Source organism: Seriola aureovittata, chromosome 17, assembly GCF_021018895.1.
Source record: "Seriola aureovittata isolate HTS-2021-v1 ecotype China chromosome 17, ASM2101889v1, whole genome shotgun sequence".
NCBI classification, from domain to species: Eukaryota; Metazoa; Chordata; class Actinopteri; order Carangiformes; family Carangidae; genus Seriola; species Seriola aureovittata.
Window position 1 is genome coordinate 20831706 of NC_079380.1, and position 20557 is coordinate 20852262.

Sequence of the window (20557 nt, forward strand, 5' to 3'; positions counted from 1 at the left end):
CAGTTTAAAAATTACAAGGATGCTTCTGTCTACCTCTGTGTGAAATCAGGGATCAATTATTTTAAAAGAATTTCGATTGTAAACCAGCTACTGTTATCTCTGGCTTATGAAACAATCAGCTCTGTCCTGACTGGGTGTTGTCATTTGTGTGTAATTTGCAAACTGACAACTCACACACTTTCTCCACTCTGTCTTACAAGATTCAAATCATTCACTTGTATTGATTAAAATACAGATTTAGCAATATAAATAATATTTACAGGGGTTTAAAATTGTTAGCTGTACCCTTTGTCTAGGCTCCCTGCACACATTCATGCCGTAACTCTGCAAGCAGAAGAAAACCTTGTTCACTGCCCTCCATTACAGGTAACAGCTGCTGGCCTCTTTTCTCTGGCTCTGACTGCTTCTCCATCCCGGTACAAATAGGTAGAAATACTCTCCCTCTCTATCACACACACACACACACACACACACACACACACACACACACACACACACCCAGACACACAGACGTAGGGCTACCGAGGGAATTGACTGAGACCTGAGGGATGAGAGCTGATGTGTGGGTGGCATATGGCGGAGTGGCCTAATGGAGAGCTTTTACAGTATATTACAACCAAAGGGACCAGTGTCTCACAGACACTGTTAGACACTGTGAGTCCTGGTCCCTTTTGGGGGCCGGGCAGACACAGAGGTACAGTACAGCAGGTGGACAGGGAAGACTTGCTGATGTGACGTTAATACTCCAGATATATGTTTTAAAAAGCCATGTAACAGCCTTCATTTAAACTGCAATAAAACACAAACGTTATAATCCAACAGATTTATTTAATTAAAAGTATTGACCATGACTGACCTCTTTGCAAACTTTGACGTGTCAGAGCCCAGTCGCCCGTTGATATTTTTCATATAATGGACAACTACACATGACACCAGTTAAAATCACGTGTAGTAAAGTAAACTCTGCAGTCAACTACAAAGCAGTGTGCGCAGGATTTGCTGAATTTCAAGAGGAAGGCAGATCTCTTCATCACCAGATATGTTTTCCTAGGTTTTTCAGCGTCTGACACTGTGGACCTCCCCTCACTAAAAAGTTTAGACAACTACACCATCCCAGGTTTTTAAACACTAGTCTAGTAAATTTCCTCCACGCGTGTCACGGCTGCTGCAGCAACTCGCCCCCTCCCCCCTCCCCACTGACATATATTCAAAAGTGAATCCAAACATGTAACATCTGCATCATATCATGATGCACCTACAATGCAATGATGCAAAACAAACAGCTTTGCTTATCTAAATCTGTTGCAGAACAATGCTCTGAATGCATGGGGTACTCCAGCTGAAAAGCTGACGGTTGGCTTACACGAAGCCAATGAGCTTCTGGACTGCTTGGTTTGTCTAATTAGATTACAGACAGTCAAATTACCTCACCAGTTCATGCTTTTCTCCACCTCAGTTGCAATTTGGTGAAGGCAGTGGGCCTCCCATTGCCCTCTGAGTCATGTGTCTGACTGCTCTCACAAACAACGTTGAGCACGCTTTCCACAGTGGCTGAAGCTGTTTGTCTATTTGTCTGTGGTGCGTTCTCGGTCGGCCGCAGACAATGACCTTTGACATGAGCTGTACGACGCAGCTTCAAAACCCACAGCACAACTGCTGAAAATCCACTCTGTCCGTGCTGTGACACCCACAGCCACCTCGATGAATCATGCAGTTCACAAATATGCTGGAAAACGTTCAACACGCCACAGAACAACTGTAGCCACTTTACAAAGCCTCAGCTGCCCCTGGTGCTGGAGCAGGGGCAGGATGTGTGACACCAAGTGGGAATGTCAGCGATGGAGAGCGTGTTTGCTGAGCTGTCCCAAACTCTAACTGTTCAGCCTGAAATATTTACCAGTGAGGCTGAGATTTTAGAGATGCGAGGAGAGGAAAGTGCATCAAACTGGGGGTTTAGATAGAGTCAACTCTCAGAGCCACAAAGGTTTCCCCGTGCTGACAGCACCGGCGATCGCAGAGATAAATCATAAGTCAGTGTGAAAGCTCAGAGAAACAGGAAATAACCAGCAGAGATATAATAGAGACCTTTGTCTAGAAACTCCTCTACTCTTCAGCCACTATATTTTTTTTACACTCAGTAGGATTGTTTTACCTGGTGCTGAGTTTTCTGAGGGTTCATCAACTCTAATATTTAACAATTAGAGCAAAAAAACTCAATAATACCATGTTTGTATGCTCATGTTTCTTACCTCCACAAACAGGAAGCAGGGGACGATGGAGCTGCTGCTCTTCACACCCGGCTTCTCCTCCACTGCCATCCCTCTTTCTGTTTCTCTGAACGTCCCTCTGTCCAGCTCTCTGTCTCCTTATCCTGAAAGACAGAGTGAAGGTCAGGTTAGTCCACCTGCCAACTTGAGGTCAAATCCAAAGTGTGAGATTAAGTGGAATCCAATCAGGAGAAATAAGCCTTGGATGGATCTGGGGTTTTCCTTGATGTCTTATCTTTCTTTCGGCATGATCACAGTGCTCTCTTTATTTTTGCACATTGTTTCTGTGATACCTTTTTTTTTGTTTATTTATATACTATATCCATGAATATTTAACACATGCACGACAAATTAACTCATTTCTCAGCACTGTGGGCTATGTGCATTCTTCAGTTTAATGTTGGAGTCACTGAAATACTTTTGTTGGATTTGAATGCATCATACACTCGTGGCCTAAAGAGTAACAACAAAACAAATAAATAAATTCTGCTAACCGTGTCACAAGCTACCTCTCTAGGCTGTGCATTAATGATAACTGTTGCACTGCAGTCTCGACTCACTACCCAGGCAAAACTTAACAACCACATAATGAAACACTGTTTATGTCTGGCATATGCAATTACATTGCATTATATTACAGTTAATATTTCAGAGGTGAAATCACACCATAACGTCTCACAGTTCACTCACTTGTCTTCACAAATCAGGTGGTGCTAAGCTTAGTGAAAAAAATTTGCAGATCTAATTGGCAAGCTAACAGACAATATGCTAGCAAGCTCAGAAACTGCTTATATGCTAGCAAGCCAGGGACATGCTAGTGCTAGCCGACCAGAACGGGAGACTTTTGACGGGCTGCTACAACCTGCGATGTGACGGACACAGCAGAAGGCGTTTGTATGCTAATTTTAGCCAATGATAGCCTTGCTAGCTTACAGTAAGAAGATAACTAGTGAAGAAGCACATAAACTGAATAACACTGTATAGCAAAGGGAAAAACTCTGTACAACAAAATTTCATATGACCATTGTAAAATTTAAAAAAACCTCATCAAACAACAATGTCAAACCCACAGCTAGTGTGGTCTATTAAGTAAAACTGTGATAGCTGCACATAGCCGATAGATTAGCTAACAGTACTGCTAGCTCTTGCAGCCACATTAGGCTAGCTGGTTTAACACTCACACCATTAGAGATGTGTGTGCACCATCAGCTCCTGATTTAACTACCGAATGGTTTGGCTACACCCAATATAATGTGTTTCCCTGTTTCCAGTCTTTGCTGAGCTAAGGTAACTGGCTGCTGGTTGTAGCTCCATATTTAATGGGCAGACACGAGAGTGGTATCAACCATCTCTAACCAAAGAAAAAGTCAAATTCATGCATTGTCCCGTTTTATGGTCTCTTGAAAATGAGATTTCTATGTCAATGGGATTTATCTGAATAAATAAAGGTTAAGAAAAATGTAAAATTTATAAAAACTATGAAAAAAGTAGGAAACAGGGGTTCTGCTAAAAGGTAACTAGCCTAGCTCAGCAGAGGTGCAGTATCTCTCAGAATCTAATCTACAGAAATTCCCATTCCCACTCGATGTGGTTGTATTAAACTAGCACACTGGATCACAAAAGTTTAAAAAGAAACACAGAGCGAAGTATGTAAATGCTTTTTTGTAAAGTCTGTGACGGTGAATAATAATCAGTCTAAGGCATTAAATTGAATTAAGGTTTTACATATAATCAGTTATGTAAAGCCTTCAAACTTCAAACTTCAGCTTCACTGTTTCTGTAATTACTGCTTTGTGCCTCTGTAAGCAGAATGCCTCACTGTGTTTCCACTTAAACGCAAAGAAAAATAAGCAGAGAAAAGAAGATTAACACACGTAAGAACCCACAAAACAGAGGATAAGGAGCAGCACAAACAGAAGACAAGTGAACTGCTGGCAGTATGTGCTGTGTGATCCCTGGTGCCACAAACAGAACTGAGTAGGAGTGCTCAGCTAGATGAAGCGATGTTTCCAGGTTCTCATCTCTGACATTCCTGAACTTAGATCACAAACGTTCTTTTCTGTGGATTAACACGGACCCTCGATCACCTGTTGTCGAGTCTGACAATTTTCGAGGAGAGCAGTGGAGAGATTTTTTGTTTCCCAGTAGTTGACAGGTTGACCTCTATTCTGCTGGTGAGCGGTGTGTTATGTGCTGGAGAGCTTTCTTGCTCCTAATTCTTTCTATGCTGGTGGAAAGAATAGGCCTGAGGGATGAATAAGGCATGAAGCCAAGCTCTTAGCAGCCCTCAGTACAACGCAATGTGCCAACCAAGACTTCTTTTAGAGAGGGTTGGTTGGACTCTATGTGTGTGCATGTGTACAGCTGTGTATGTGTGTGTGTGTGTGTGTGTGTGTGTGTGTGAGTGTGTGTGTAGCTGTCAGGGTGAACAAGCAGAAGCCCCAGGTAACGGAAACCAACAGTGAGAGAAAGAGAAACAGAGACAGAGGGACGAATCGTTCCTGTTTCTTTTCCTCTAGAGGCTGATGGGGAAGTTTCACTTAGCGTTTCATTCCCTCAGTGGGAAGCAGCACAAAGAGGCTCTCTCCCACAGTTTGGGCCACCAGCTGAGAAAGGCGCCTGCATGAGTTGCGAGTTGGTGGCGGCGGATCTCCTGAAGATGAAACTGTGTTATGGGAGAAACCGCTCGGGTGGCCAGGGATGAGGCGGAGAGGCTTTTGATGATTAAAATCTGTTAAGTGGGACACCGAGCCAGGGATGAATTCACTGAAAGAACTGGAATTACAAAAGCTTAGGTTACATTCCCCAGAGGTATGTGCAGACTTCTGAGCTGTCCCACACACATTTGGTATAAGTGAGGTTTTCTCAGAAGCGCTTTCTGAATGCTGATTTGGGTGACAGGTTTGCAGTTTAATTAGTATGAGAAAATCTGTCCACTGCTCAGCATGCAGGACTGAGCTAGAGGCTAATACATATCCTCTTAATGTTACTGTCCTCGTATCAGTTCAGGAGCTTTTAAATCACTGTTGGACAATTTGAAATGCAACCGATTATTCACTCATTGAAAAACTGTTTTTAGTAATTTCTCAACAACAAAAGCAACTAGTTACATTACACTGTGCTTTTGTTACTCAGCACAGCTCTGTCAAAGATGCCTTTCAACGACACCAAAGCCTCCACACCCAAACGTCTCAATGTGACAATGTGAGAGGGGTGATGCACCTACAGAGAATTATAACCTGAATCTGAGAGAGCAGAGCCAGATAATTCCTCCGGGAGTTGATGGAGCCCAAAAACAGAGCTAAAAGAGAGCGAATACTGGACTTATTGGACACAAACATGACTCCAAATGCCCAATAGTGATGGGACAGTGTAAAAGCAGCTATCTGAACATTAGCCGTGGCGACTACAAGCAGCACTCCAGAAGCTAAGTGGTGACTTTTAGATCTAGGCTTACCAGCAGCTAACGTTAGCCAGCCAGTTAATTAGACACAAAACATGCCATTAAGAAAATTATGGATCTACTGGAACTCGCAATACAGCGTTACTGAGTTTAGTAACTGTGATGTAATTGCTACATTTCAAATGATAATCTCTAGCATTGCTTGATACTGAAAAACAAGAGGTGTGCCAGCCGGAAAAATAGACACAAAACAACATGTAATTAAGACAATTATGGAGCTATTTTTGGTAAGGAAAAAGCCCCCATAATAAAATGTGCCACTATTTCTTTCCCTTGGGATTAGTAACTTTAATGTACAATAAATACTGAATTGTAATACACTACTTTATAGTGAACAAAAATTAGCACATCACCACAACGTGTTGCCAAGTAATGTGTTACTGGTCAACGCTGGTTAAACTGTGCAGATTTGTGCGAGAGTGTGTGAGTAATTGTGTAGAAGGAAGAGGCAGTCCAGATGGTTTTGATCTGATTAGAGGGGTCCAAAAGAAAAGAGAGTTAATCTGATAGTTTATCTATCAATCAGAGAAAATCAAACCAACCTGTCAGCTGAGACCAAGACAGACGTGTGTAGTTTAAGGAGGGAAACAAAGAAAGACTTACGACCTAGGAGACACACTTACACAACGACACACACACACCCACAACACACCGACACGGATTAAAAAAAAAACGTGAGAGAACTGAAATCAAAATGGTGGAGATGAGAAGCAAAGGCGAGCTGCAGATGGAAAAGTTGAATTAGCAACACAAAACACACACAAACACAAACACGCACACACAAATCGTGGAGAGCAGGACATTTGAATCCCCTGCTGCTCCAGTCAAAGGGTAGAGACCCAGGCAGCCATATGTCCTCTCTCCTGCCTCTGCAGTCCACCACGCTGCCCCAGGACATACAGCACACACGCCTGTGCATGTGAGCGCGCACACACACACACACACACACACACACACACACACACACACACACACACACACACACACACACACACACACACACACACACACACACACACACAAAGGCTAATTGGGCACAGCGATGTGGATCATGGTTGATGTTACAGTCATTTGTGCCTTGCTAAACAACGCTCTTGCATATCACATGTCCTTTTATGCATAAATCCACACTGGTGCAACAGCAGCAACATAAGAGAAGGTGCAGCAGCAATGCAGCGTTAAAATGCCAACTGTCAGTCAGTCATTCTCCTGTTTGTGTGAGCCACATCCACAGAGATAACTCTGCCCTCACCTGGATATTATTCATTTGACTGCAGAAGATTTTTCACTGTGGAGCACACAAGGAAATTTTACCTGCAGCCAAGAGCTATCAGTGTCGATCTGAGCAAATCCCTCAGTTCTCATGTTGTGTGTGTGTGTGTGTGTCTGTGTGTGTTGTTTGTGTGTTGTGTGCAGTGTGGCCATTTTTTTGCCCAGCCATTGTCACACCAATCTCTTTCAACTCAGACCCCATGCTTCACCACAAGTCACACTAGTCATACTTCATGTTCACACACAGACAAACACACAGGCTACAAACACGGACAATACACCAATCCCGACACCTGAGTTGAGTCACAAACAAACAACAAATCATCCCACTCCTCTGACTATACGGCAATCCCTCCCTACTATTAATAGAACAAAGTGAAGGAGGAGAGTAAAAGCGTAATAGGATTTACCCAGCGCGGGATAATTAGGGCTTCTGTTTGGGGAATACCACCGCAAAACACAGAATACCACAGAGAGACACTCCCCCCCACCACAACATACACACCCACAGACCCACTCAAAGACCTGGGGAAGGAGCACGTAAGAAGAGACCCTTTAACATTTAAAAGCGCAGAACATGCAAAACAGTGACTTCCACATCACGACTGTTGTGAAATCTCCAGGAGAAGGGTAGGAGAGGAAACCCACCATCCGTCCACCCATCCATTCATCCTTCCCTCCCCTGCCTCCTCACCTCGTCGCCGAGCTGCCGGTTGCCGTGGCACCAGATTCCTATGCGGTGGCCATGTCAGATCAGATGATGGCAAAGTGGTGTGAAAATCTCCTTCCACCCAGCTGTCCGTCTCTCCTCTCTTCTCTTCTCTTCTCTTCTCCTCTCCCCTGCTGCCTCCTGGTCCACAGTGAAGCGTGAGAGAGTAGACGAAGAGACGGCGGTAGCAGCAGCAGCAGCAGCGGCGTCTCTGTCTCCAAATCTTCCACACATACACACACACTCACTCTCACACACACACACTCACACACACACTCACACACTCACCCTTCTTTTAATTAGCTTGTTCCAACAACCAGCGATGACTTATAAATTAAGTGGCTGAAATTACCTCCTGTGCAGCCTTCGGTCCAATGAGGAGACACAGAGGAGAGGGAGAGAGTGCAAGAACATGTGTGTGAGGGAGTGAGAGTGTATCCGCGTGTGTGTGAGAGACAGTGATCGAGAGAGAGAGAGAGAGAGAGGGAGGGAGAGAGAGAGAGGGAGGGAGAGAGAGAGAGAGAGAGAGGAAGGGAGGGCATACATTATGTGTGTCAGCTCATTTGTATTCTAAGCTTGTTTTCCCTCTCCATCCCTCCCCTTCTCTCCCTCTTTCCATCTCTCCCCTTATCTCCCTCCCTCCCTCCCTCCTCTCTTCTCTCTCTCTCCCGCTTCCCTCTTTCCTTTGCTCTTTCCTCTTCCTGAATGAACGTAGAGGACATGAACCTGACCCAAACGTTGGAGGGGAGAGGGATGGAGGGATGCTGCAGACCAAGAAAGAAGACGATAGGGAGGAAGAGAGGGCTGCACATGTGCACGTCTGGATGTAGGTTAATGATACGTGGCTATTGATCCAGCGTTCCTGGAGCACATGTAACATCACAGGTCAGAGCTGGTAGCAGAGAGAAGGGGGTTGGCTGGACCGGCCGGACAGTAGTGTGTGTGGCGTGCATGCGTGCGTTTGCCCCCTACACATATGGTCATGTCAGTGTGTGAGAGGTGAACGAAAGCTCGGAGTTACGCAGAAAGAAGATGTAGCTGAGAGCTGTGAAAACATTGTGACAGTCTGTCACAACATCTCTGGCAATCAGGTCATGATGAGATATAGAGGAGACAGAATTATCTATTAAAACAATACACCGCCTTACACTGTGAAACTGCTGAGGGCACACCCTGCTATTAACAACGATCCCAGTCCTGACGCACTTCTTCTCTCTGGAGGGACGAGGCAGTGAATTTTTACTGGATGGAAGCTTTTTAGCCACATTAGCGATGTGGGTCTGGGGATGGCGATGTCAGTTGGTCGGTCCGTCCACCTCAAAATCTACAGGACAGATCAGCACAAGATTGTGTCCTCACGTTCATGGTGCCCAGAGGATGAATCCTAATGACTTTGTTGATCCCCTGAACTTCCCTCTACAGTCGCACAACCATGAGGTTGCCGTTTGTGGTTTTGAGGTCTCAACAAATTGGACGGATTGCCATGAAATTTGGTAAATAACCTACATTCGTGTTCCCCTGAGGATGAAGTGTAACCACTTTTGTGATCCTGTAAAGTTTCATCTCGCAGCGTCATGCCCAGTATTTTGGCTTTATTTCCGAATACCTGCAAAACAATGATATTTCCATCAGCCCTTGCTTTGCTCTATGTTTAGTGTTAATTAGCAAAAAAAGTTAGCATGCTAATACTTTAAACTAAATTAGCAGGCATGTGGTTATCTAACTTGAGCATGATAGCTTGCTGAAGTTAGCATTTAGCTCAAGGTGCCACTGTGTCTAAGTACAGCCTTTCAGAGACACTAGGACGGCTGTAAACTCTTCATACAAAAAACATTAAAGGAACAGTACAACATTTTCAGATAAATGCAGATTCACTGGCATGGCAGAAATAGTTATAGGACATAATTACCAATGAAACACATACATTTCTTTAGAGGTAAATAAACAAGATATGAAATATTAATTAGAAGGCGCAATAGGTGGATTTAGTTGATGTTAGCACAGACATGAGATATGATGTATGATATGAGTTTCTATTTCTTAGCAACTAACCAAATAAACATATTTAATAAAAAAGGATAAGTTCGGAAAATGAAAAAAGAAAACAAATATGTAACATCAAAGCAAAATGCACCTCATTTAAGATATAAAGTCAGGTCGGATTTTTACAAGAAGCTCTGATCAAAAACAAACAACAACCTGCCTCATGACCAACGTACTGCACTTCCTTCTTTTATAATGGGCACATTAACAGGAGGACGGGTGGAGTCCTGCAGCTCAGAGAGACCCAGCGGTGCTAAATGAATCAAGAGGTTAACCTCAGGTTTTTCTGTTAGCCAGGCGGCTGGTGGCTTCTGCCTTGCCCAGTCTTCATTAATATAGCATTACCTCACACACATTAATAGCCACTGGCCTTTTTTATGTGCACAAAGCCTCTGACCTATATTTTATGAGTAATAATACAGCGAGAAGGAGGCAAAGAATACCAAAAAAACAGCAGATTACTTTTTCTTTTTTGGAGTGATGAAACGGTTGACATGGTTAGAAATTTCACGAAGGAAAAATACCAAAACCCAAAATGAAGAAATCCACACAGCTTTAATATAAAGGTCACAATAATCTCTGAATCACAATCTTTTATCCTTAAGGAAACACATCCAAAAATTGAGGATTTTTTTTTGGGGTCCTGCCTCTAAATAATCTATTGACGAAATTCATCGCCATTCTCTGTCATTCCTTCCAAATCAACATTTCACTACCTCCCATTTCCCCTCCTCCATTGCTGAGTGTGCTGTCCTGCCTCGTATGTGTCTCAGTGGGATTGTCATGGAGGTAGATGAGATATGGCCCGAGCATCTTGGAAATGAGAAATCTGCCTGTTATGGGGCCGTTATGGTTTACAGCACAGTGGATGCCTGTCCCATGGGTCTACTCTCCTCCCGGCTATAGCCTGCTCCATCTCTTTGTCCACCCCCCCCACCCCCCCGACTGTTTGCACCACACTCGAGCCTACAATGAAACCCTCCAAATTCTGCTCTTGACTAATGGAAAGAGATAGTGGGGCAAAAGTATAAGAAGGAAAAGGGCAAAAAAAGGAAGGAGGTTCAGATATGAAAGAGATACTGCTGAGCTGTGCTTGCTCTGTGAATTTGCTGTTACCACGGAAACCCTGCCTATGTGTACAGAGGCGTGCACAGAAAAACACATTTAGTCAATGGGACGCAAGTTGTATGTATGCATTAACACATTTACTCAATCATGCACATTGCAGAATCATACATCCGCTAATGCTTGAATGCAGTATATGTGCGCCGCATCCATGCATGAACACGAGCGTCCACAGGACCCACGGTACAGCTCCCTTTACATTCACTGCATCCCGGCGCTGCACACGCCTCATTTAAATAATTCACACGAATCAATTCAGTGTCAACATCTGATGGCCGGTCATGCAACACGTTCAGTCCAATGTGATGAGTCTGCAGTTGAGAAAAGAGCCGGAAGCACAAATGTAACCAGAATAAAAAGCTTTAAAAACTTGGAAAAGTACTGATGAAAGTAGCCCTGCAGCTACACCACCCATCAAATGAGTAATTTTAATTTATTTTAAACTGGATGCTTTTTAACACGACTAATTGCATGAAGCTGTTATGTTTTTACACAGTTGTTTAAGCTAATTTGGTCAAGCATTTGTACTCCTGTCACTTCTATTAGCATGTTTCAACCATTTATCCATTAAAGTTAGCCAACTATTACAACTGTTAAATACAACCATTTATCTGATACATTTACTCCCAGCTCATAGACTGTACATAAAGATGGACGTAGCCTCGGTGACGACATTCATAGGTTTATGAAGAGCAGTGAGCTGCTCCGCCGTTGCCATCTTGGCAGTGTCTGATTCCACGTAACTCCCAGCTAATCCAAAAATGGGGAAAGAGGAGGGGCGTGTGTCGAGCTGAGACTTCGGTGCATACCAGCTTGTGGCAGGCATACGCTCAGCCACCTGTCACTCAAAGCGGGACGCCCTCAATTATGCTGAAATTAAAGCCTTAATAAGATTTTAACAGGTGATTTAAAATAATATAAAAATTCTACAGTATCCTACAGTTGTCATGTTTTTTGTACCAGGCTGTAAACATGTTTATTTCTGCCTACAAAGTTGGACATTTTAACATGAGAGTCTGTGGGGATTGACTGAATTTTGGAGCCAGACTCTAGTGGTCATTCGTGGAACTGCAGTTTTTGGTACTTCTGTGCTGCCTTCATTTGTTCAAGGCTTGGTTATGTCCCACATATGTTTAATCTGTGCAAAAACCAGTGAGGTGAAAATGACAATTGCAGCTGGTAAGTGGATTTTATATTATCTGTATTAACATGAGCGTGGCACCCTGCTTCTGATGTGACTATTGCTTTAAATGAGAACTTAGAAAACCCTCCTCTGAAGTAGGCCGATGCAGCCACCCACATTTCATACATGAACGGTCCAGACTGCATGAGCACACAAACCATAATATCTCATTTCAAGCCCATCATATAAACACACCTTGCACAGATTCACACATTAACCCCCTATTACCCACACACACATAATTCCCGCACAGCTCTCCAAACACAACCCCCCAGCACACACACACACACACACACATGCCCCTGTATCATTACACCAAAGGCTCCAGCTGTGGTGTACAGGGGCAGTTCATTAATCAGCTCGACAACAAAGGACCACATTCCTACACTATATCCTTTCTCCTTTGTCTGTAGCTCCCACCAGATCCTTTGCTAATTCTGCCACTTAAACAACCAACAAAAACTCTTATTTTTGTTTTTTTTCTCTCAAACCAAGTCCCTATCCCAACATCCCTGTTACATCATGTCTATCTGTATTATTACTTATTGTTCTACACAATCTGTAATATCCTTTTTTTTTTTGTCAAGCATGTAAATACTTAACCTAAAAAAGCAAACAAGAAAAAATCAACAACTGACAGATACAGGACTTCACACATAAGATATCTGGCTTTTCTTAGCAGCTCAAGTGTCGACACAGAATACCTTGAGTGCAGTTTTCCTCAGGAGTCTTATTTAATAGAAGCCAACTATCTGTCTTCAGGAATTTGTTTAGTGTCCTGCCTCAGCTCTGTGTTTTACCGTGGCGCAAGTCAAAAGGAATTTCTTGCCATCCGAACAAAATGCCTTTACAGCAGACAGACCATCAGCATAACAGCATGTGGGGAAGGTTCTGCAAATATCAAGGGGGGCCTACAGCAGGTGTTCCCCTCTTTCACAGTGATTGGAAAATAAATTCCATCTCATGTGATTTGATTTCCCGAGCTGCAGTTGTCTATTATCACGCCCCCCCCCCCCCCCCCCCCCCCCACTCCTTTACACAGGATCCAGAGGAGTGGTCCCTTGTTCATGTAGGCTTGCTATAAACCCCCAAGGCACAGAGGGAAATGATGCATGTTATTGTGAACACACCAGATGGGGTCCTGAAGCAGAGAACATGGAGGTAGAGCAGCAATCTTTTCATAATGAGATGTAAATGGAGGCGACTCCAGGCTGGGGGGGGGGCTCATTTCAATGGATGGCAGTGCAGAGTAATGTAAGTGACAGGTAGTAAACCTGCATGAGAATAAATCACATTTGTTAAATTAGACTGAAGACGTAGCCCTTCTTAGACTGGGACCTATTATTAAAAATCCACCAGTCGACATTAAAGCGGCTACAATAAATATTTTGACAATAGCAGCGGATCACATGACTGCATTGTTCCACTCGTGCCTACAGAGCTTTAAAGCGTCTCCATGAGATTACTTTAAATTAAAGCACATTGTTTTGGTTCAGTCTCTCACAGCTTCGGTTTTTAGCCACAGCTGGGAGCTGCTTTCAAAGAAAAATTATATGATAATGATAAACACACTGTAGACTACCTGCCCAGCACCAAACAACAGACAGACAAAGTAAGTGACCAGATGGCTGTGGTGGAAAGAAGAACTTAAGTCGGCAAAGTTTTAGCTACATTTCCTGTGACTTTATATTTATATTCCAACATATTTCAGAAAGAAAACAAAACCTATGATGAGCTTATAAAATATAATGCACCGTTATAAACTTAACTACACAACAGTATGCACTGTATTTAAAATGATACATAGCCAACCAGCTACAACATTAAATTGCTCACATGTTAAAGCATCAGCAATAATAATCTCGTAATAAAATATTATAATAAAATAAAGTTAACACTTTCTATAATTTCAGTAAATTTTGCTGATGATTTATTATCATTTAATATTATACAATAATATAAGAGTGTGTAGTTGTTTAAATGACTGACAGGTAATGAACAGAGAGCAATCCTATCCTGTAGCCTAAAAAAGAAGCTGCAAACCACAAGTGTTAAACTTTTACGCCTGGTGTGTGATGCGGCATTTATTAGCTGCTGTTGCTACCTCCCAAGTCGTCGACCAGGTCTTACTTCCAGATGTTTCAGTCTTCATTTTACTAAAGGACCAGTGTGTAAGATTTAGAGGGATCTACTGGTAGAAATTAAATATCATATTCATAACTAGCTTAGAATAAGCCCCTTGAACGAACATGAGGAGCGGGTCCTCCTCTTCCATGAAGCCCGCCAAGTTGTTCCACCATGTTTCTACAGTAGCCCAGAATGGACAAACCAAACACTGAGTCTGGAGAGGGCCTTTCTGCAACCTCACTGCTAGATGCCACTAAATCCTACACACTGGTCCTTTAATTGCAGGAGCGTGCAGCACCATGCTCTGGTCTGCCTCACTTACTCACACACACACACACACACACACACACACACACACACACAAACACACGCACACACACACAGGGGTAAAGTCACTCCCACCTCTCTCTCAAGATGTGAACTTGCTCACTTTGTTCTCCCAAAAGTCATTACAGAAGGCCTCCGAGCGACACAGGAAGCAGCAACATCTGAGACTACAGCCTGAGCTCATGCAGTCTGTTTGTAATCCCATTCATTTGCTAAAATAGAGTTATTTATATTTAGCTGCTGTGAACTCTACCACTTGCAAGTTGTGAAAGGTAAGACGCTTTATTCATTCTTTGCTCATAGCTGCTGAATTATTTTGTGAACTTTCTGACTGTGATGTTATTTCCACAAACACACACACACACACACACACACAGATAAGCTCAAACGCCGAAAACTACACAGCCTGTCAAACCTTTGGACAAGTTTATCTCAACTAATTTGAGCCTGGAGGAAAATGAAGCAGCTAAGTTCCTAATGTAATATTTATATCACACGAACCAACAAACAGCTTCAATATAAAAATCCAATTTTTAAAAATGCAAGCTTCATTTTTTAAATCAAGAGGGGGAAGCATGAATGTCCAGCAAAAGATGAAAACATAGTTCAAAAAATGAGCTAAATGAGCAATGCAAGTAATGCAAATAAAACTACAGTCCGCATCCAAAAGAGCTGTTTTATATGCAGTCCAGACCTAACAGTAAACAACAAGTCATTCATGGGTGACTTACAATGCATCCCCACCGGTGGACACTGAACTAACAACAAAGACCTCAGTCCATGGCAGCAGACTCAGTTAATTTGACCCAACTGTTAAGGAGACAGGTTGCCGTAGGGACAGTCTGTCTGTCCGTCACCCAAGGCACAAGAAGCCCATTTAGTCTGGTAGCTTTTATTAAACGTGGTGGCTACGGTCCACACACACCACCACCACCACCGCCGCCGCCGCCACCGCCACCTATCAGCATCACTGTCATCATCCTCATCACTGCTGCCACCAGTTTGTCCCCGGCTCTCTCTCTCTCTCTCTTTCTTTCTCTGTCTTTCTCTGTCTCTCTGGATATGTGCTGTACCTGCTGCTGTCAGATGGTTCGACTGCTTTCTCTTCTGATGTCTGTGCAATAATCCGTCTGTTGTGGTTGGGATTATTAGGAAAGTCGACGTTGAGACGCTTCAGACACAAGATCCTTTTCAAATTTTCAGTCACACTTTGGCAGCGCACTGGGACAAAGGCATATTAAATATGCGCCGACAGCAATGACAGGCACTGACGGAAAAAGATGTGGCAAATACAAGCTACAAGACAGAGATGACTGCAGGGTGGAATTTTTTTCATAGAGTGACAATTTTCAGCCAAAATGACCAAGAAAATTACCTGATATCAGCCAAAATGTCAACATTTATTAATGCAAATCCAGGAATATTAAAGTCAGGGTTTAGAACATTTCGAATGGCAGAGAAAGGTAAGGACACAGGGTCCGAGGGGAGGGCCCTGATGTTTTAGTCTGTGAGACGCAGGATTCATTGAGATGTTTATTTCACATGGTTCTGTCATAAATCTATGATAGTTTCAGTTTATACAGTCATTAAAAGGATAAAACGTGATATATAAGATGTTAAAAGGGTAACATTGATAAAAGAATAGAAACAATGCTTGGTTGAAAAATGAAGTGCCCTTAATGTAAGTTAAGTTGAGGGTATGACTATTGCATTGTGGGTCAGAATCACCATGGACGCAGAGGAAAGATATGATGTTATTCTGCACATGGTTCAAGAGGCGCTCATGGGAACAGTGTTTGATTTGTTTATCTTTGTGTATAATGATGTGCCTTAACATGTACAATGTGATTCGTCTTCCGTAGTTTTATTGATTTTTAATCACATTTCTGTTGCGCTAACGTGGTCGGGCCCGTTTACCGATGGACGCTAGCTCAACATGTTGGTGCCTGCTTATCAACGGACACTTAAGAGACTTAATGTTTTGGACTTTTATGTTTTTATTTTCTTGTGGTTTTCCTCGTCTAACAAGAGAGAGAGAGAGAGAAAATAAATCTTCAAAATCTATCATCACGATTTAATAACACCCCACCACAAACTACGGTGCGGCCTCAAATGGCGAACAACATGATAATCCTCATGATTTACTGCAGTGCTGTGACATTAGACTGCATTCGTTTCTTTTGTAATAAACCGAGCGACTGAATGGTGATAGACGGCCGGTAATTTTGTCTTAGAGGAAAAGCACAAGTGTTACTAATCACATTAAACCACGACAGTGTGACAGTGATTTTGTTCATCAGAGGATCAACCATAAGAATTAGACCACAGTCTTGCTGAAGAGTCGAATTATGCGAGTATTCAGTGAATACTCACATCACTAGATGACAGTGTCATTTTTCAATCATGAAATGCTCAAAAATATGTGTCTATATGAGAATATAATATAAGGAATTCAAGTTTATTTTCTTAAAGAGCAGTAGTCTAGACGCTGGAGGATTATGTGCTGATGCATTTTGCTGTATTTGTTTCTGTGTCTCTGCATGTTGAATCTGTGCGCGATCATCAGAGAGAAAGAGAAAGAGAGAGAGAGAGAGAGAGAGAGAGAGAGAGAGAGAGAGAGAGAGAGAGAGAGAGAGAGAGAGAGAGAGAGAGACGGAGGGAAATCTGCAGCACACTGAGGGTCTGACAGTGTTACAACCATCCAGATTGCCGCCCAAGGCTGCTGAGACTCGCTATAAGACACCCACATGCTGGAGCGGAGCGCCTCATTAGGTAGGACACGCAGCGGTGGGGGCGGAGGACAGAGAGAGGATGGGTGGGAGAAGGAGTGAGATGAAGGGAATAGTTCTTCATGCTCCATCTGGACAGAATCTTTAAAAAAAACGCTCCTGCAGTGTCGGGACTTTACACGGACGGTTCAAAGTGCTTGTGACACGGGTGGGGGTGGGGGGGTGGGGGGTTCGCAGGTCACCGTGAAATCCTCTGAGCAGGCATCTTACTGAAGATGATGCAAGCTATCTGAGCTATCAGACTTGAATTGCCCACAGCTCTTAAATGTGTAATGACGATTAGTTATAGCTGGCCAAGCACAGTCAAGTGCGTAATGGGGTTCTGGGGGTAAAATGTCAAGTACAGTGAGTAACAGAGAGGTAAGGAGGTGATAGTAGAAGCCAGTTCAGCCGGGCGCTTGTCAGTATTTTATCCCCCAATGGATTTTTTCATCATCATATCATTACAAAACTTCCACATCCTTTCCTGTCCCATAAATCTTACATCGCACTTTCATAGCACTAATTAAGCCTCTTAATGTATTTGCTTTTCCGCTAATGTACATTGTTGACAAGCAGTTTGTTCACATTTCCTGCATTCATTGTAGTATGTGTGCTTGTAGGGTTAAAACGTGTGTCCAGTAGGGGGCAGAACAGAGCTGAATGTCTTCCCTGACAGCTTTAGGTTTAGTGTACTGTAAACAAGGGTAGAGGAGATCCGCAGGGTTGCCATTAGTACGCACCTGTTTCAAATGTTACCACCAATGAAATGACCGTTACCAGCCATCATAGATGTGGGCCGACCTTCCGGTTGGTTCATCATGTGCCACACCTTCAGCATCACAGTTACAATAATAAATGTCAACATTAATTAATGCAAATTCAGAAATAAAGCCAGTGTTCAGAACAGGGTCAGAGGAGAGGGGCCTGATATTTTAGTCTTCGCTTGGCTCAGAAACACGAGTCGACAAAAAACGACTTGGTTAGGTTCCGGGAAAGATCATGGGTTGGGTTAGTAGAGGTAGGTAGGAGGTAGCTTAATAGAGAAACAACACTGAATCAGTTTGAAGCAGGAAACGAACAGCTGGCTCCATTTGAAACTAAAGCATTTTGTCGTCTCATCCACCTCCTCCTTGTGTCGATTCTCGCTCCTATACGATGACGCCAACTGACGTTCGCTCTTGTCTTAATTAACACAGGTAGAGATTTCTCAATTATAATGCATATACATATAAAATGTAACTGTGGGTCGTAATAATCTATTAGCCGACCTATAGGGTCATTTTTCAGGGGCGCACAATCTCGCTAGTTTTGCACTGACATGAACTTGGACTAGCAAGAGACTGAACGATACAACTATTTACCATTTTCATCATCTTAGTCACTTATTAGTGTCCAATAGTTGCCGAGATATTATAGTTGGGACCAAAATGGTAGACCGATGGACATTGAGCTATGTTGCTAGCATGTTAATGTGGTTGCATTGGTCTTAGTTTGAATGTTTTTGTTACAACTTTTTTGTACTTTGTTGGAGATGTGTTCAGTTCAGAGCAGTTCACTTTAACTGTGTTCATTTTTCTCTAAATATGTCTCGCTCAACGAGCTTTAGAAACACACTTCTAATTTAATTTGAACTTGTGAAAGTGAGGCTCTGCCCACGACGGTGATACTCAGGCATCAACTCAATTATCACCTCTCTTCTCCGCCCTGCTTCGCTCTGGTGTGTTCTTTCGAGGGTTGAGGAGGCTGACAGTTTCTCACAAAGCTACACTGATGGATCGTCCTGTTTTTTTGCATTGAACGCCAACCTGAAACGCTCCCCTGCATTATTTCTGTTCTGTCCCGGCTTTAACTCCCAGGTTGTTGATGTCCATCATGTGGCTTAAAGCGGGTTCAAGAGGACACAGACTGACAAGTTGGAAAAAAGAGCCAAGTATTGCAGGGGCCCGCAGCGCACAATGAGCTGTCAGCTTGCGACGGTGAATCAGCTTTGCAACATGATGGATGGGCACCACTGGGACACAAACCCTCTGCCCTGAATTTGTTGTTTGGTTTATTTGCAGATAACAAAGCCATCGTTTTTAGACTCATTACAGACCAACAAAGAACATGGTTCACAGCCTCAGATACTTGCTCTCTCTCTCTCTGTCTCTCTCTCTCTCTCTCAGCTGCTTGTCACAGCCATACATCCACCACTGTCTTTGTCTTTTTTGTCTCTTCCTTCCTCTGCATAATTTATGAGCCTGTCTGTCCCACAGACCCATTACTCTCTCATCAGGTGACCCAGTTATGAGGGGGAAGCCGGCACCACAGATACGGTCAGCGTGGGCCTCATAAATCAACATTTATGGAAACATAGTCCACTAGTTCAGATGTTGAATGTGGAATCAGAGCACACTCCAGCCCAGTGATAAAGCTTGTCTAGTGTAGCCACGCTCCCTGTGTTATTGTTAGATATAAGACAGAGTATTTACACTGGAATGCACTGTCTAGAAATCAAGGTTAAGAGGCAAATAAACCAAACAAATACGTGATGTTGAAGTTTTTCTGCATCAGTGTGAGACAAGAAGCTTCTCGCTCTAGAAATATTTTTACGATAAAAAAAAAAGAAAAGGCAGAGGGACAGAAATTAAAGTCAGAATCAAGAATAACATCCAGGTTTCTGCATGTGTGCTACTTTCCAGGGACAGACGGAGGCTCAGTGAAAACATATTTCTCACTGCAGAGCTTGAACACCAATGATGAGCTGTAAGAAGTTTGTCTCCAGAGGACAAGGATCAGTATAGCTGTGTGTCATCAGTGTAATGATAATAACATAAGCTGTGTTTCCATATTATGTGGCCTAGAGGCAATTGAACAGAGGGCCCAACATTGACCCCTGAAGGACTCCGCTTGGGATAACTTTCCCATATATATATATATATATATATATATATATGTATATATATATATATATATATATATAAAGACACAGAAAATCACCTTTTAGAAAGGATGCTGTGACCAGTCATGTCAAATGTTGATAATCTCTGTCATCATTGATATTCGGAGCCAAGTGTTTTTCTAAAATAATAGAATGGCTGTTGAGATCATTTACATCTGAAACGTGACTGGATTATGATAGTTTTCTCTTTCTTCCAACATTTAATTAACCTAATTCAACCTTTAACTGCTTAACCCCTCTGCAACGCCGCTGTGTCTCTGTAGATCAGTGTTTAAACCAAGTCTGGATCCAAAAAATGGGTCACAGGCCTGTTGCCATCTATTTGTATG

General features: G+C 42.9%; 1 protein-coding gene across 5 annotated transcripts in view; it reads right to left on the bottom strand.

Moving 5' to 3' along the window:
* plppr2a (phospholipid phosphatase related 2a) overlaps positions 1-8169 on the bottom strand; it is a 49420-nt gene extending 41251 nt beyond the window's left edge. For 2 of the 5 annotated variants that reach the window (XM_056401851.1, XM_056401856.1), the window contains exons 1-2: positions 7697-8168; positions 2250-2371 (exon numbers count right to left, since the gene is read on the bottom strand). In XM_056401851.1, coding sequence (XP_056257826.1) covers positions 2250-2318 — 69 coding nt within the window. In that variant the 5' untranslated portion in view covers positions 2319-2371; positions 7697-8168. Of the gene's footprint in view, positions 1-2249; positions 2372-7696 lie in introns of those variants that run through there. The other 3 variants (XM_056401853.1, XM_056401854.1, XM_056401855.1) reach the window with 3 other exon arrangements.
* Positions 8170-20557: the final 12388 nt, after the last annotated feature.